Genomic DNA, 17,025 nt, shown 5'->3' on the forward strand with positions numbered 1-17,025 from the left:
TGAGATTGCCCTTCCTTCCACGTGAAAGGAAATGCTTGACATCCATCATTTAGGAACCACTTGATAATTAGAATACTTTCCCCCAAATTAAAAACATGCAGCCATCATTTAATGACTTTCAAATACCCCTCTGCTGGGCTGCAACACAACTTGTACTATTGGGGTATTCAGTCCCAACAGAGTGTCAGCAGGAGGGCTGAGAAGGCTGGATGCTATCTCCTTTGTAAAAGCATCATCAGTTTGGTAAAATATCAGACTTGCTCCTGCTTATCAAGTACAAGTGTCAGATGTGGATGCTGTGCCCTCCTCCTGCCTGCCTTCGAATGGCTTTTCCCTCACCCCAATTCTTTGTCACCTCTGCACAAAGTAAGCACTGTAACAGTGACTTCTGGACATCCTGCCAGTGCCATGCCTCCTGTGCTGTGTGGCTTTCAGCACAGCAACACTGGTAGAGGGTCTAGCATCATAAGCCAGGTGTGGAGGGAAGCCAGTGAATCCTACACAAGCACATAAAAGCTGGGCTGTGGGAATTTACCTGCAGCTGAGGAACTTCTGCAAGCGCAGTATGTTAGAGAAAACCAGATATCTTATGAGTTCGATATCTGGGCATCCTCCTGGAAACCAGGTAAACATTGCAAGAGCCCCAGTGATACTTACTGTCTCCTAGGTCTGGGTTGAGACTTCCCCATCATATCTTGATGGTGTTCAGCCTGTCCTGGCACCAGCAGGCTGTGCTGGGGGTGGGGATGGATGGGCACACCAGTACACCAGTCCCCATCTACATAGAGTTCTGTATATTTGTTCTTGGTACCCATTCAGTAAGGATTTGTCTATTGATTTTGTGAGTAAGAGAATGGAGTAGAATGCCTCTGTAGGGCTCAGGAGTTTCTTGTTCTGGAGTTTGCATTGTTCCCTTTGAGGACACGGTTAAAGCATTATGCACACAGCAGACCCTCCCTTATCCCTGGCCCTCGCTGTGGCTTATGACATCGTGTTTGTTTCAGGGATCTGCCTTCATCCAAGCTGTCTGGGCACAAAAATCTCTTAGATCTCTCACTCATCCCAACATCTAGTCAGTTGAAAAGGGGGGCCTGGAACTCAAGTGTCCCAAGTTTGCAGCGTTTAGAGTGAGGACACATTAGGAGCATTATGCACACAGCAGACCCTCCCTTATCCTTGGCCCTAGCCGCGGCTCATGACATCCATGTTTGCTTATCTAAATTCATCCCAGCTGTCTGGGCACAAAATTTCTTAGGTCCCCTCCTCACTCCAACATCCAGTCAGTTGACAGGGGGAGGCTAGAATCCAAGTGTCCCAGATACCAGCATCCTTGTGTCTCCACTGCTCTCAGCCCATCACCTCTTACCCACACCCTTGCTTGCTCTCCTGCCTGAGCTTCTGGGCTTTCTCTCTTTCAGTCAGTCTCTCAAGCTGCTGTCCTCCAACCTCATTTATTCATTCAGCAAACTATGGAGCACTGAATACAGAAGATACTGTGGTAGATTCTGGGGATGTCAGGATGGAGTCACAGGACTTGTTCTTGGAGGGCTCACAGCCTGGGGTGAGAGGCAGATGTTCTGCAGGTAATTCAGCACAGAGCTGTGTTGACGCTACAGCAGTGGAACAAAGTAGGGATGAGGCAGGTGGGGAGTGAAATTAAGAAAGGTAGCCGGGTGGAGGAGAAACTTGAATAGGTCTTGAGGAGTGAATGTTCCCCTGGCAGATAGGGGTAGGGGTAAGAGGAAGAGGAAGGGCATTCCCAGCCACCCCTACCATATACCCTGGGTTATAACTACATCCCACTTGCTGCTCCCTCAACACACACTGCCATTTTCCAGTCCCCAGCCATTCACTGTTCATGCCATTTCTACCGTTAGAAAACCACCCATGCCTCCCTGCATAGAGTTCTGTCTTGAAATTTCACCCCTTCCTCAAAGCCAGGCTCAGATGCCATCTCCTTGAATCTCTCCCACCTACTTTTCCCTCCTCAACTCTCTTCAGCATTTTGTACATCTTTTGTGGCACTTGTCATGTGAAATCCTTTTTGTCTGTTTCCTTCTCCCTCCTACTGTAACTTCCTTGAAAGGCTAACTTGGCCATTGAACAGAAAACTCTACTCAGTGCTTTTCTGAGCAAAGAGCTAAAAGCAGAGTGGAATGTGCACTAAAATGTCCTTGGCTTTGTTGGTGGGGTAACTGGAGTGTCCAAGGCGTATAACATCATGCAGGGTCTGCCATTTATGTAGGAAGGCCCTTGGCATTGAGAGAACATATTCACAGGCACCTTTTCCTCTCTTTGTTGATGTAGGGTTCGATGACCTTCAAGCGTGTGCTGACCCCGGCATTCCCGAGAATGGCTTCAGGACCCCCAGCGGAGGGGTTTTCTTTGAAGGCTCTGTAGCCCGATTTCACTGCCAAGACGGATTCAAGCTGAAGGGCGCTACAAAGAGACTGTGTTTGAAGCATTTTAATGGAACCCTAGGCTGGATCCCAAGTGATAGTTCCATCTGTGTGCAAGAAGGTAAAGTGCTTACTTCTCCACGGAAGCCACTCATGTGGCTCAAGTTGCACGGCCACAGGGGTGCAGGGCTGTGTGACAACTCAATACCCTGGGCTCTTCTCTCTGATGCAGGGCTGCACCTGCATGCTGACCAGAAAGCAGGAGTGGGTAATAAGTGTTGGGATAGATGGTTAATTAATCTCTGCATTAGAAGTAATAGTCTTTTTTCTCTATCTCAATTACAGTCTAATTTATCACCATTTTTGTCAATGCAACAGAGCAACTCAGATAACATTAGGGGTATTTATTATTAGGCTGCCAACTCAGCACTCATTTTCATGTTACTCAATAAAATGTGCAGTAAATATACTGTGCAAAAACTGTATTTAGTCATACAGAAGATGTGCATTACTCAGAGGATTAAATCAATTACTACTTATCAGTTCTGTGTTAGATGTGATTCATTTAGGAAAAGAAAGAACTGTGACAAGCAGTGACAGATTAACAAGGTAGACATTTATTTCTAGCAATTATCCCTAAATGTATTGGTAGTGACAAGATACTCATTTACTTCTAGCAATTACCCCACATCTGTTGGTTGAAACAACTTTATATACTTTTTTTTGTTTTTACTTTATGTAGATACGTTCAGACTTTTAAAAAATGCATGGAGTTTAACTAATTAGAATGTCAAATTGTTGATGATATATCTCAGAAGACCAGCAGGGCTGAAGTTGGAATAGGCATGAATCAAGAATTAATTCTGGTCCCAAATTTCCATGAAACACAGAACTTATATTTCATTTAGTTCATTTGAAATTAGTTTCAGTTTCTCTTAACACTCGTTTTATTTTGGAATGGAGCTTTTATAGTAATATGGAAACTATTGTGATGATTTAGTGTATATTTCCTTTATGAAATTTTTTACTTTTTAAATAATTTAATAAGCTTTTTTTTTTTTTTTTGAGACAGGGTCTCCCTCTGTCATCCAGGCTAGAGTGCAGTGGCACAATCTTGGCTCACTGCAACCTCCACTGGGCTCAAGTGATCCTCCCACCTCAGTCTCCCAAGTAGTTGGGACTACCTGCGTGCGCCACCATGCCCAGCTAATTTTTGTATTTTTTGTAGAGATGAGGTTTCACCATGTTGCCCAGGTTAGTCTCAAACTCCTGAGCTCGTGCAATCCACCTGCCTTAGCTTCCCAAAGTGCTGGGATTACAGGCATGAGCCACGGCACCTGGCCATAATAAGGGTTTTATAAATGCCTATTTTGCTCCTCCTTTGGAAATTGTAAAGGATGGATAAGATGGTGTCTTGCTCTTAAAGTACTTGCTATCTTTGCTTTTATTTTCAAGGTATAAGAAAAAGCCATAATAAATATAATAAAGACTTGAGGTTTTTAAAAATAAGTTCATTTTTTCCTCTTGCATGCAGCCTATGCAAGCTGTGGTTTCCCTGAGATTCTATTTAAAGTTTACTTGGTTCATATATATATATATATATATATATATATATATATATATATATATGTAGACTTCCCTACCAAAACCTATGGCCTACGTTACCCAGTGCTTTAAAAACAGTCAAGCTTAGGAACATCAGAGAACAGAGAAAACCAAAATAGGCTTCTTAAATATTGCCCAGAGATGAAGGCCTTCTGTTAAGCTTCTTTCCAACCCTATACATAACTAGGTACTGTGTAGTCATTCCAAGAAAGGGGGTGAGAAATCACCTTAGAGTAGGGGCCTTCTGTTGTACTGGTCTGCATGTATCATTCTTTTTTCTTTTTTTTTTTCTCTTATTTATTTAATGGAATTCATGTACAGTTATTAACACTCAGCCCCAGATGTGCAGGGAGGGGCTTGTACATAGGCATGGCAGCAGGGAGTCAGCTTTTTTATTAGGCAACCTCAAATAAGACCACGTGTGTCCAAAGGACAGTTCAGGTCCTTGGATTCCAGTCGTGATGTCCTCCAATCATTTTTGGAAGTTTGGAAGAGCAGATATTGCTTTTCTAAGTACAATGGTATATTTATTTTTAATTTGAATGGTAATTTTTTTGGTCTTTGAAAGATCTGTATAAAGAGATTGTTTGTGTTGCCCTGATAGTAGAGAAAATCATGATTGTTAACACTCTAGGCTTTCTTTATTCTATGTGATTTATAGGGGGCTGGAGGGAGACCTAGAAGTGTATACCACTGATGTCACATAGCAGTGAAAAAGCTAAACTTTCAGAATGTCTTTTTCCTGCTTTGTAAATAGCCATGCTCCCTGCTTAGGATTTATGCTGGGCAAGTAGTAAGGGCTGCTGAATTCATTTGTTATCCTTGCCAGGTAATTCTTAGAAGGCTAATGAATTTCTGGAATGGTGGTAATAATAGTAACAATAATAATTTATCACATTGTTATAGGTCATTAAAGTTTAAAAGTGCTTTCAGATTCACTATTTCATTTAACATGCACAACAATTCTACAAGATGAGTCTTATTGTTTCCTGATTAGGAAACTGAGGCTCAGAGAGGCTCACTCAGTTTGTTAAGGTCACACAGTTGATGAGTAAGCAGCCTGGCTGGAATTAATCCTAAAACAGCATTATTTTTCCTCTACAAGGTTGAGTCTAACCTTCTTTATGTCACAACAGCCCCACTCTAATCTGTTACACAAGAGCACCTTGTTACAACAAATGACATCATCCAGGTTTGGAGTTGAAGGAACTCAGAGAAATCATATAATTCAAGCCCTCATTCTGATTTAGTTTTTGTTTGACCTATAGAGAAACTGAGTCTCAAATAAGGTAAGAGCCTTCCCAGAATTAAATGACAATTTAGGGAAAGACCTGTTGCAGCCCCCGGGCTTGTCACTGTTACCTGGACTCCTTTCATGCCATGGGTCAGTCCTGTCTGAGATGCAGAATTTTTAAAAACTAAGTTCATATCCATTAAAATGCTTTATGACAGTAAAGTGCTCTACAGAAGCAAGGTGGTATTGGGCAGCTGTTCTCTTGGGTGCGCACAGATCCCTCTCTTTTATTCCCACCTCATCCTGCCACATGTACAGCCATTCCCGCTTTTCACATGGCCCCCTTATTCCAATTCAACTTGCTTCTTCCGAGTGAACTAAATTTATAGAGGTCTGAATTTACAGAACTGAATGAATTCACTTTATGGCCCCCAAAGTCTCCAGCCTGAGAGATGTCTGTGCTTCTTCAAGCTGCTTCTGCAAGACTGGAGCCTGCATGACCCCAAGCATGGGTGAAAATGTCTATGGCCCAGGGAACAGAGGAGGTGACCTATATGGTGGAGAGGAGACCCTAGAATTGGCAAAGGACTGAAAATACACCCTGTGGGCGCAGGGCTGCTGACCTAGTAAGTACAGTGACTAAAGGCCAGGATGCGGGCCACTGTCTGGCTGCTTCCTTTCCAAAACCAACTCAGTTATGTCTACTTGGGGATACTTTTCCGGAGTAAACACACCCCTTTCCTACATTTCATGAGAAAAGACAGAGGTGAAGCAAGATTGACTTTACCTGAATTCACTTAACAAACACTTACTCAACATATACGTCTTCAGAATATAAAAAATGCTGCTTCCTCACTGAAGCCGTTGCTGCAAGGAGTAGCAGTCAGACTTTGTGTGGTGATGAACTTCGGTTTGTACATCATAAAGAATTAGCACATTTAAAAAGTAAACATCTTAAAGAGACTAAAATGAAATCAATTCAGGATTCATTTATATTATGAACAAGTATTATATGAGAGAAAGGACAGAAGAATCAACCCATGTCTTGCCAAAATCCATTGTCATCATTGATGAAAATATTTCCTTACTTAAGCATCTTTTGGGCTACAGGGTTCATCTCAGCCCTTATGGCATTGGCTATACTAGCTAGATAGGAAGTTTTGGTTTTGTTTCTTAAATAGAGAACCAAGTAACTAATTGCACTCAGTTCCTGGTTCGGGTGAGAGTCTTACATAGACTATGAGATAATATTGTACAGCATCCAAATTCCTCCTCCCTTAGGATTCAGTTCCTGGGAAGAGTGGTGTTATTAGTCCATTTCACACTGCTATAAATATACTACCTGAGACTGGGTAATTTATCAAGAAAAGAGGTTTAATTGACTCACAGTTGTGCATGGCTGGGGAGGCCACAGGAAACTTACACTCATGGCAGAAGGCGAAGGGGAAGCAAAGTACGTCTTACATGGTGGCAGGAGAGAGAGAGCACACAGGGGAAACCCCTGCTTTTAAGACCATCAGATCTCATGAGAACTCCCTCACTATCACGAGAACAGCATGGGAGAAACTGCTACCTTGATCCAATCACCTCCCACCAGGTCCTCCCTCAACACATGGGGATTACAATTCTAGATGAAATTTGGGTGGGAACACAGAGCCAAACCATATCACGCCGTTATGACATTTTTAAAAGCCAAATCCCTCTAGTAGGAGCTTCAGCACCTGGGTAGACTCAGGGTGTTCCTTGAACACCTTTGGGTATAGACAACATGTTCCTTGTGCAGAAAGACAACTCTCTTTTCTTCTTTGAGTTTCCTCTTTGCAGGGGGAGTGTGCTTTTGGAGACTAAACTGGAGCCTGCTGCAGACTTAAAATTTTATGAAATGAGATTTTCATGTTGAAGGGCTTTTTAATAGAGCTTTTCTCTGTAAGGTGGAAGAAGACCCTTTCTCTTTTTATTTAACCATTTTTCTTGAGCAGCTCTGAGAATAGTCACTGGTTGCATTGGTCACTTGGTTTCAAGTAAACTTCAGATAAATCCATATTAAGTGAATAAAGTATTTTCATGAAGCTGGAGTCCCATAGGTCTGTGAGATAGCTTGTTTAAGTGAGAGTCTTAAACAAGCAGGTTCTGAGAACACCTTAAAACCACTGCAGAGCTCTTCTTAATCCCAGGATAAGGTCCTTAAGAGAACTTATGGGGCCTCCACAGAGCAGCACTTGCTTTTAAAATGAACTTCCTGAGCAGAAGACTTTTCCAGGAAATTCTTCCTCTGTAGTTGGCCAGTCGATTCCTTTGAGTGGGAGAGGAGCAGAGGGGTCAAGCAGAAGGATTGTTGAAACTGCACATTTAATGTACCTTCAAAAGCTACCTCTGGGCTGGGTGCGGTGGCTCACGCCTGTAATCCCAGTTCTTTGACAGGCTGAGGTGGGTGGATCACTGGAGGCCAGGAGTTCGAGACCAGCCTGGCCAGCATGGCGAATCCTCATTTTTACTAAAAATACAAAAATTAGTCAGGTGTGGTGGCTCGTGCCCATGATCCCAGCTACTCTGAGAGGCCAAGGCATGAGAATTGTTTGAACCCAGGAGGCAGAGGTTGCAGTGAACCGATATTGTGCCACTGTACTCCAGCCTAAGCTACAGAACAAGACTTGCCTCAAAAACAAAAACAAACAAACAAAGCTACCTCTGTAAGTCGAGCCCATCCCTGGGATGGTTTTCCTTGCTCTGACAGCAGTCACTCACCAATGTAGCCACAGGCTCTGGCTCAAAATCCTGGGTCCAACCTACATCACCCAGAAGAGCAAGGCTTCAAGATATGGCCATGGAGTGGAGGGAAACATGGCTTGTCTTCGTGAGATTCACCTAACAACACAAAAAACAAGCTCATCCAACCTTGCGGTGCTTCTCTAGGGAGAGGTTCCTTGATCTGAAAGGGAGATGTAGGCACAAATGACACGCTTGAGACATTCTACATCTGATGGCCAGCCCCAGGCACTCGCTTGATGTTATTATTTATTACCTGCATATCCAAGCAGGCAATTCTCATCCATGAAAGGGAGGCCCGATGGCAGCTCCATTTTCCTTGCCTGTCTTCTTTAGTCACTTGGCCATGAGTGTGGGAGAACCCATTGCCTCTGTCTTTCCTGATGCTCCCCACAACCTTTAGACAGGTGGTCTGGTTAAGATTTGCATTTCTCAGGCCAGCTGCGGTGGCTCATGCCTGTAATCCCAGCACTTTGGGAGACTGAGGCAGGTGGATCAATTTGAAGCCAGGAGTTCTAGACCAGCATGGTCAACATGATGAAACCCTGTCTCTACTGAAAATACAAAAAATTGGCTGGGTGCGGTGGCTCATGCCTATAATACCAGCACTTTGAGAGGCTGAGGCAGGTGGATCACGAGGTCAGGAGATCGAGACCATCCTGGCTAACACAGTGAAACCCTGTCTCTACTAAAAATATAAAAAATTAGCCAGGCGTGGTGGTGGGTGTCTGTAGTCCCAGCTACTCGGGAGGCTGAGGCAGGAGAATGGCGTGAACCCAGGGGACGGAGCTTGCAGTGAGCCGAGATTGTGCCACTGCCCTCCAGCCTGGGCGACAGAGTGAGAACTCCATCTCAAAAAAAGAAAAAAACAAAAAATTAGCCAGGCATGGTGGTGTACACCTGTAGTCCCAGCTTCTCCCAGGTGGGCCTTTGCCCATGGATATTCACACTGAGTTCCTTCAGCAGATTTTTTTCCCCAGACTTTTTGTTTTGAACTTTTATTTTAGGTTCAAGGATACCTGTGCAGGTTTGTTATGTAGATAAACTGTGTGTCTTGGAGGTTTGGTATACAGATTATTTTGTTACATAACAAGCCTAGTACCCCATAGGTAGTTTTTGATGCTCTCCTCTCTCCCGCTCTCCACCCTCAAGTAATTCCTGGTGTGTGTGGTTCCCCACTTTGTGTCCACATGTTATCATTGTTTAGCTCTCACGTGTAAGTGAGAACATGAGGTATTTGTTTTTCTGTTCCTGTGTTAGTTTGCTTGGGATAATGGCCTCCAGCTCCATCCATATTGCTGCAAAGGACATGATCTTGTTCTTTTTTATGGCTGCATAGTATTTCATGGTGTATGTGAACCATGTTTTCTGGCCTTTTCTTTTACTGCTTTTGCTGACATTTGGGTTCCATTGTTAATCATTTACACACAAGGAAAGCACATGGATACTCTTTCCTTCCACATTTCTGATTGGCTTAGTGCATACCTTATCGTTGCTTTGGCCACAATTAATATTGTCAGTACAGTTGAATCTGAGTTCTCTATGGGGCATTGTGAATTGAGTTGCCTGTCCAAAGTCATGTATTTTGGGGATGCTGACAAAGATGGACAGGGATTCAGAGAGGCAGCAGTTGAAGGAGAAGGAGGAACGTCCCTACACATCTGTCCAGAACCTGGCCCCATCCCCAGTCACTGAAGGCAAAGCCTCCCTTGGTGTTCCTGCCCACCCCAGTATGTATCCCTCTCCCTGGTCTGCATGTTGCCCTTGTTTTCCTTTCCCCAACAGGACTGCAGTGTGTTAAGGAGATGTCTGTCATACGGATTAGGTACCTATGTTTTATTTTTAATTTTATTTTTTAAATTGGCATATAATTATACATACTCATGGGATACATAGTGATGTTTTAATACATATATGTGTAATGGTCAGATTAGGGCAATTCACATGTCCATCATCACAAATATTTGTTATTTCTTTGTGTTGGGAACATTCAATATCTTCCTTCTTGTGATATGAAACTCTGTAATATATTATTGTTGACCATAGTTATTTTGCAGAGGTATAGAACTCTAGAACTTATTCCTCCTATCTAGCTGTGACTTTATATTCTTTAAGAAATCTCTCCCACCCTTTCCCCTACCCTTCCCAGTCTCTAATATCCTCTTTTCTACTTTCTACTTCTATGAGATCAGTCTATATTAGCTTCCACATATGAGTGAGAACATGCAGTGTTTAACTTTCTATTCCTGGCTTATTAAAATAAGCCTTAAAATAATGTCCCCCAGTTCCATCCATATTGCCATCAATGACAAAATTTTATCCCATTTTATGGATGAATAGTATTCCATGGCATTTATGTACCACATTTTCGTTATCCATTCATCTATTGTTGAATACCTAGGTTGATTCCATATCTTGGCTATTGTGAATAGTGCTGTGATAAACATGCTTATGCTTTATATACATCATCTTCTTTAATTACTACAGCAACCCTACAAAGTAGGTTCCACAGCCTTATGTTACAGATGAGAAAGTGAAGCCTCTGAGAGGCTGAATTTCCCATGGTCTCCTTGGTAGTGACAGAGTTGGGATTCAAATTTCAGTTTTCTTTCCAGTATGGTCATCTCACCTGACCAAACGTGATTTTTCCCAGGCGAGGGGAAGGGAGGGAAGGCCATTATAATGGCCCCAGGCCCATACCCCATTAGGGTTGGATCTCATTACCAACACACTTGGTAAGAATCTGTTCATGCAGGAGACTGGTTCTTTTCTTTTTTTATTATACTTTAAGTTCTAGGGTACATGTGCACAACGTGCAGGTTTGTTACATAAGTATACATGTGCCATGTTGGTGTGCTGCACCCATTAACTCGTCATTTACACTGGGTATATCTCCTAATGCTTTCCCTCCCCCTCCCCCAACACCACAACAGGCCCGGTGTGTGCTGTTTCCCTTCCTGTGTCCATGTGTTCTCATTGTTCAATTCCCACCTATGAGTGAGAACATGCAGTGTTTGGTTAGTTGTTCTTGCGATAGTTTGCTGAGAATGATGATTTTCAGCTTCATCCATGTCCCTACAAAGGACATGAACTCATCCTTTTTTGTGGCTGCATAGTATGCTATGGTGTATATGTGCCACATTTTCTTAATCCAGTCTATCATTGATGGACATTTGGGTTGGTTCCAAGTCTTTGCTATTGTGAATAGTGCTGCAATAAACATATGTGTGCATGTGCCTTTATAGCAGCATGATTTATAATCCTTTGGGTATATACCCAGTAATGGGATTGCTGGGTCAAATGGTATTTCTAGTTCTAGATCTTTGAGGAATCGCCACACTGTCTTCCACAATGGTTGAACGAGTTTACAGTTCCACCAACAGTGTAAAAGTGTTCCTATTTCTCCACAACCTCTCCAGCACCTGTTGTTTCCTGACTTTTTAATGATTGCCATTCTAACTGGTGTGAGATGGTATCTCATTGTGGTTTTGATTTGCATTTCTCTGATGGCCAGTGACGATGAGCACTTTTTCATATGTCTGTTGGCTGCATAAATGTCTTCTTTTGAGAAGTATCTCTTCATATCCTTCACCCACTTTTTGATGGAGTTGTTTGTTTTTTTCTTGTAAATTTGTTTCAGTTATTTGTAGATTCTGGATATTAGCCCTTTGTCAGATGAGTAGATTGCAAAAATTTTCTCCCATTCTGTAGGTTGCCTGTTCATTCTGATGGTAGTTTCTTTTGCTGTGCAGAAGCTCTTTAGTTTAATTGGATCCCATTTGTCAATTTTGGCTGTTGTTACCATTGCTTTTGGTGTTTTAGACATGAAGTCCTTGCCCTTGCCTATGTCCTGAATAGTATTGCCTAGGTTTTCTTCTAGGGTTTTTATGGTTTTAGGTCTGACATTTAAGTCTTTAATCTATCTTGAATTTAATTTTTGTATAAGGTGTAAGGAAGGAAGCTTTCTACATATGGCTAGCCAGTTTTCCCAGCACCATTTATTAAATATGGAATGCTTTCCCCATTTCTTGTTTATGTCAGGTTTGTCAAAGATCAGATGGTTGTAGATGTGCGGCGTTATTTCTGAGGGCTCTGTTCTGTTCCATTGGTCTATATCTCTGTTTTGGTACCAGTACCATGCTGTTTTTGTTACTGTAGCCTTGTAGTATAGTTTGAAGTCAGGTAGCATGATGCCTCCAGCTTTGTTCTTTTGGCTTAGGATTGTCTTAGCAATGAGGGCTCTTTTTTGGTTCCATATGAACTTTAAAGTAGTTTTTTCCAATTCTGTGAAGAAAGTCATTGGTAGCTTGATGGGGATGGCATTGAATCTATAAATTACCTTGGGCAGTATGGCCATTTTCACAATATTGATTCTTCCTATCCATGAGCATAGAATGTTCTTCCACTTGTTTGTATCCTCTTTTATTTCGTTGAGCAGTGGTTTGTAGTTCTCCTTGAAGAGGTCCTTCACATCCCTTGTAAGTTGGATTCCTAGGTATTTTATTCTCTTTAAAGGAATTGTGAATGGGAATTCACTCATGATTTGGCTCTCTGTCTGTTATTGGTGTATAAGAATGCTTGTGATTTTTGCATATTGATTTTGCATCCTGAGACTTTGCTGAAGTTGCTTATCAGCTTAAGGAGATTTTGGGCTGAGACGATGGGGTTTTCTAGATATACAATCATGTCATCTGCAAACAGGGACAATTTGACTTCCTCTTTTCCTAATTGAATACCCTTTATTTCTTTCTCGTGCCTGACTGCCCTGGCCAGAACTTCCAACACTATGTTGAATAGGAGTGGTGAGAGAGGGCATCCCTGTCTTGTGCCACTTTTCAAAGGGAATGCTTCCAGTTTTTCCCCATTCAGTATATTGGCTGTGGGTTTGTCATAAATAGCTCTTATCATTTTGAGATACATCCCATCAATACCTAATTTATTGAGAGTTTTTAGCATGAAGAGTTGTTGAATTTTGTCAAAGGTCTTTTCCGCATCTATTGAGATAATCATGTGGTTTTTGTCTTTGGTTCTGTTTATATGCTGGATTACGTTTATTGATTTGCGTATGTTGAACCAGCCTTGCATCCCAGGGATGAAGCCCACTTGATCGTGGTGGATAAGCTTTTTGATGTGCTGCTGGATTCGGTTTGCCAGTATTTTATTGAGGATTTTTGCATCGATGTTTATCAGGGATATTCGTCTAACATTCTCTTTTTTTGTTGTGTGTCTGCCAGGCTTTGGTATCAGGATGATGCTGGCCTCATAAAATGAGTTGGGGGGGATTCCCTCTTTTTCTATTGAGGAATAGTTTCAGAATGAATGGTACCAACTCCTCCTTGCACCTCTGGTAGAATTCGGCTGTGAATCCATCTGGTCCTGGACTTTTTTTGGTTGGTAGGCTATTAATTATTGCCTCAATTTCAGAGCCTGTTATTGGTCTATTCAGGGATTAAACTTCTTCCTGGGTTAGTCTTGGGAAAGTGTATGTGTCCAGGAATTTATCCATTTCTTCTAGATTTTCAAGTTTATTTGCATAGAGGTGTTTATAGTATTCTCTGATGGTAGTTTGTATTTCTGTGGGATCGATGGTGATATCCCCTTTATCATTTTTTATTGTGTCTATTTGATTCTTCTCTCTTTTCTTATTAGTCTTTCTAGCAGTCAATCAATTTTGTTGATCTTTTCAAAAAACCAGCTCCTGGTTTCATTGATTTTTTGAAGGGTTTTTTGTGCCTCTATCTCCTTCAGTTCTCCTCTGATCTTAGTTATTTCTTGCCTTCTGCTAGCTTTTGAATGTGTTTGCTCTTGCTTCTCTAGTTCTTTTAATTGTGATGTTAGGGAGTCTATTTTAGATCTTTCCTGCTTTCTCTTGTGGGCACTTAGTGCTATAAATTTCCCTCTACACATTGCTTTAAATGTGTCCCAGAGATTCTGGTATGTTGTGTCTTTGTTCTTATTGGTTTCAAAGAACATCTTTATTTCTGCCTTCATTTTGTTATGTACCTAGTAGTCATTCAGGAGCAGGTTGTTCAGTTTCCATGTAGTTGAGTGGTGTTGAGTGAGTTTCTTACCTGACTTCTAGTTTGATTGCACTGTGGTCTGAGAGACAGTTTGTTACAATTTCTATTCTTTCACATTTGCTGAGCAGTGCTTTACTTCCAACTATGTGGTCAATTTTGGAATAAGTACGATGTGGTGCTGAAAAGAATGTATATTCTGTTGATTTGGGGTGGAGAGTTCTGTAGATGTCTATTAGGTCCACTTGGTGCAGAGCTGAGCTCAATTCCTGGATATCCTTGTAAACTTTCTGTCTCGTTGGTCTGTCTAATGTTGACAGTGGGGTGTTAAAGTCTCCCATTATTATTGTGTGGGAGTCTAAGTCTCTTTGTAGATCTCTAAGAACTTGCTTTATGAATCTGGATGCTCCTGTATTGGGTTCATATATATTTAAGATAGTTAGCTCTTCTTGTTGAATGGATCCCTTTACCATTATGTAATGGCCTTGTCTCTTTTGATCTTTGTTGGTTTAAAGTCTGTTTTATCAGAGACTAGGATTGCAACCCCTGCCTTTTTTTGTGTTCCATTTGCTTGGTAGATCTTCCTCCATCCCTTTATTTTGAGCCTATGTGTGTCTCTGCACGTGAGATGGGTCTCCTGAATACAGTACATTGACGGGTCTTGACTCTTTATCCAATTTGCCAGTCTGTGTCTTTTAATTGGAGCATTTAGCCCATTTACATGTAAGGTTAATATTGTTATGTGTGAATTTGATCCTGTCATTATGATGTTAGCTGGTTATTTTGCTCATTAGTTGATGCAGTTTCTTCCTAGCATCGATGGTCTTTACAATTTGGCATGATTTTGCAGTGGCTGGTACCAGTTGTTCCTTTCCATGTTTAGTGCTTCCTTCAGGAGCTCTTGTAGGGCAGGCCTGGTGGTGACAAAATCTCTCAGCATTTGCTTGTCTGTAAAGGATTTTATTTCTCCTTCACTTATGAAGCTTAGTTTGGCTGGATATGAAATTCTGGGTTGAAAATTCTTTTCTTTAAGAATGTTGAATATTGGCCTCCACTCTCTTCTGGCTCGTAGAGTTTCTGCCGAGAGATCCGCTGTTAGTCTGATGGGTTTCCCTTTGTGGGTAACCCGACCTTTCTCTCTGGCTGCCCTTAACATTTTTTTCCTTCATTTCAACTTTGGTGAATCTGACAATTATGTGTCTTGGAGTTGCTCTTCTTGAGGAGTATCTTTGTGGCGTTCTTTGTATTTCCTGAATTTCAATGTTGGCCTGCCTTGCTAGATTGGGGAAGTTCTCCTGGATAATACCCTGCAGAGTGTTTTCCAACTTGGTTCCATTCTCCCCGTCACTTTCAGGTACACCAGTCAGACGTAGATTTGATCTTTGCACATAGTCCCATATTTCTTGGAGGCTTTGTTCGTTTCGTTTACCCTGTTTTCTCTAAACTTCTCTTCTCACTTCATTTCATTCATTTGATCTTCAATCACTGATACCCTTTCTTCCAGTTGATCGAATCGGCTGCTGAAGCTTGTGCATTCATCATGTAGTTCTTGTGCCATGGTTTTCAGCTCCATCAGGTCATTTAAGGACTTCTCTACACTGGTTATTCTAGTTAGCCATTCATCTAATCTTTTTTCAAGGTTTTTAGCTTCTTTGCATTGGGTTTGAACTTCTTCCTTTAGCTCGGAGAAGTTTGATCATCTGAAGCCTTCTTCTCTCAACTTGTCAAAGTCATTCTCCATCCAGCTTTGTTCCATTGGTGGCAAGGAGCTGCGTTCCTTTGGAGGGGGAGAGGTGCTCTGATTTTTAGAATTTTCAGCTTTTCTGCTCTGTTTTTTCCCCATCTTTGTGGTTTTATCTATCTTTGGTCTTTGATGAGGGTGACGTACAGGTGGGGTTTTGGTGTGGATGTCCTTTCTGTCTGTTAGTTTTCCTTCTAACAGTCAGGACCCTCAGCTGCAGGTCTGTTGGAGTTTGCTGGAGGTCTACTCCAGACCCTGTTTGCCTGGGTGTCAGCAGCAGAGGCTGCAGAACAGCAAATATTGCTGAACAGCAGATGTTCCTACCTGATCGTTCCTCTGGAAGCTTTGTCTCAGAGGGGTACCTGGCTGTATGAGGTGTCAGTCTGCCCCTACTGGGGGGGTGCCTCCCAGTTAGGCTGCTTGTGGGTCAGGGACCCACTTGAGGAGGCAGTCTGTCTGTTCTCAGATCTCAGACTCCATGCTGGGAGAACCACAGTACTCTCTTCAAAGCTGTCAGACCGGGACATTTAAGTCTGCAGAGGTTTCTGCTGCCTTTTGTTCGGCTATGCCCTGCCCCCAGAGGTGGAGTCTACAGAGGCAGGCAGGCCTCCTTGAGCAGCGGTGGGCTCCACCCAGTTCCAGCTTCCAGGCTGCTTTGTTTACCTTCTCAAGCCTCAGCAATGGCGGGTGCCCCTCCCCCAGCCTCGCTGCTGCCTTGCAGTTTGATCTCAGACTGCTGTGCTAGCAATGAGTGAGGCTCCGTGGGCATGGGACCCTCTGAGTCAGGTGTGGGATATAATCTCCTGGTGTGCCGTTTGCTAAGACCGTTGGAAAAGCGCAGTATTAGGATAGGAGTGACCCAATTTTCCAGGTGCCATCTGTCACCCCTCCCCTTTGCTAGGAAAGGGAATTCCCTGACCCCTTGTGCTTCCTGGGTGAGGCGATGCCTCGCCCTGCTTCGGCTAACACTCGGTGGGCTGCACCCACTGTCCTACCCCCACTGTCTGACAAGCCCCAGTGAGATGAACCTGGTACCTCAGTTGGAAATGCAGAAATCTTCTGTCTTCTGCGTCGCTCATGCTGGGAGCTATAGACCGGAGCTGTTCCTATTCAGCCATCTTGGAACTCGGGACTGGTTCTTAAAGTATGTGCCAAGGACTACCTGCATCAGAACTTAGGAAAAGTACATATTCAGACCTCCTGCATTAGAATGCTAAGAGTGGGGCCAAGGAATCTGCATTTAAAAAAAAATCTCCCAGCAGA

General features: G+C 42.6%; 1 protein-coding gene across 6 annotated transcripts in view; it reads left to right on the forward strand.

The window, feature by feature from the left end:
- Positions 1 to 17,025, forward strand: part of SUSD4 (sushi domain containing 4) — a 145,880-nt gene that overhangs the window by 69,443 nt on the left and 59,412 nt on the right. For all 6 annotated transcript variants that reach the window (XM_054451764.2, XM_054451781.2, XM_054451810.2 and 3 more), the window contains exon 3: positions 2,308 to 2,520. In XM_054451764.2, the coding sequence (XP_054307739.1) occupies positions 2,308 to 2,520 (213 nt within the window). The remainder of the gene's footprint in view (positions 1 to 2,307; positions 2,521 to 17,025) is intronic.

The sequence above is a fragment of the Pongo pygmaeus genome, chromosome 1 (assembly GCF_028885625.2).
Source record: "Pongo pygmaeus isolate AG05252 chromosome 1, NHGRI_mPonPyg2-v2.0_pri, whole genome shotgun sequence".
Taxonomy (NCBI): Eukaryota; Metazoa; Chordata; class Mammalia; order Primates; family Hominidae; genus Pongo; species Pongo pygmaeus.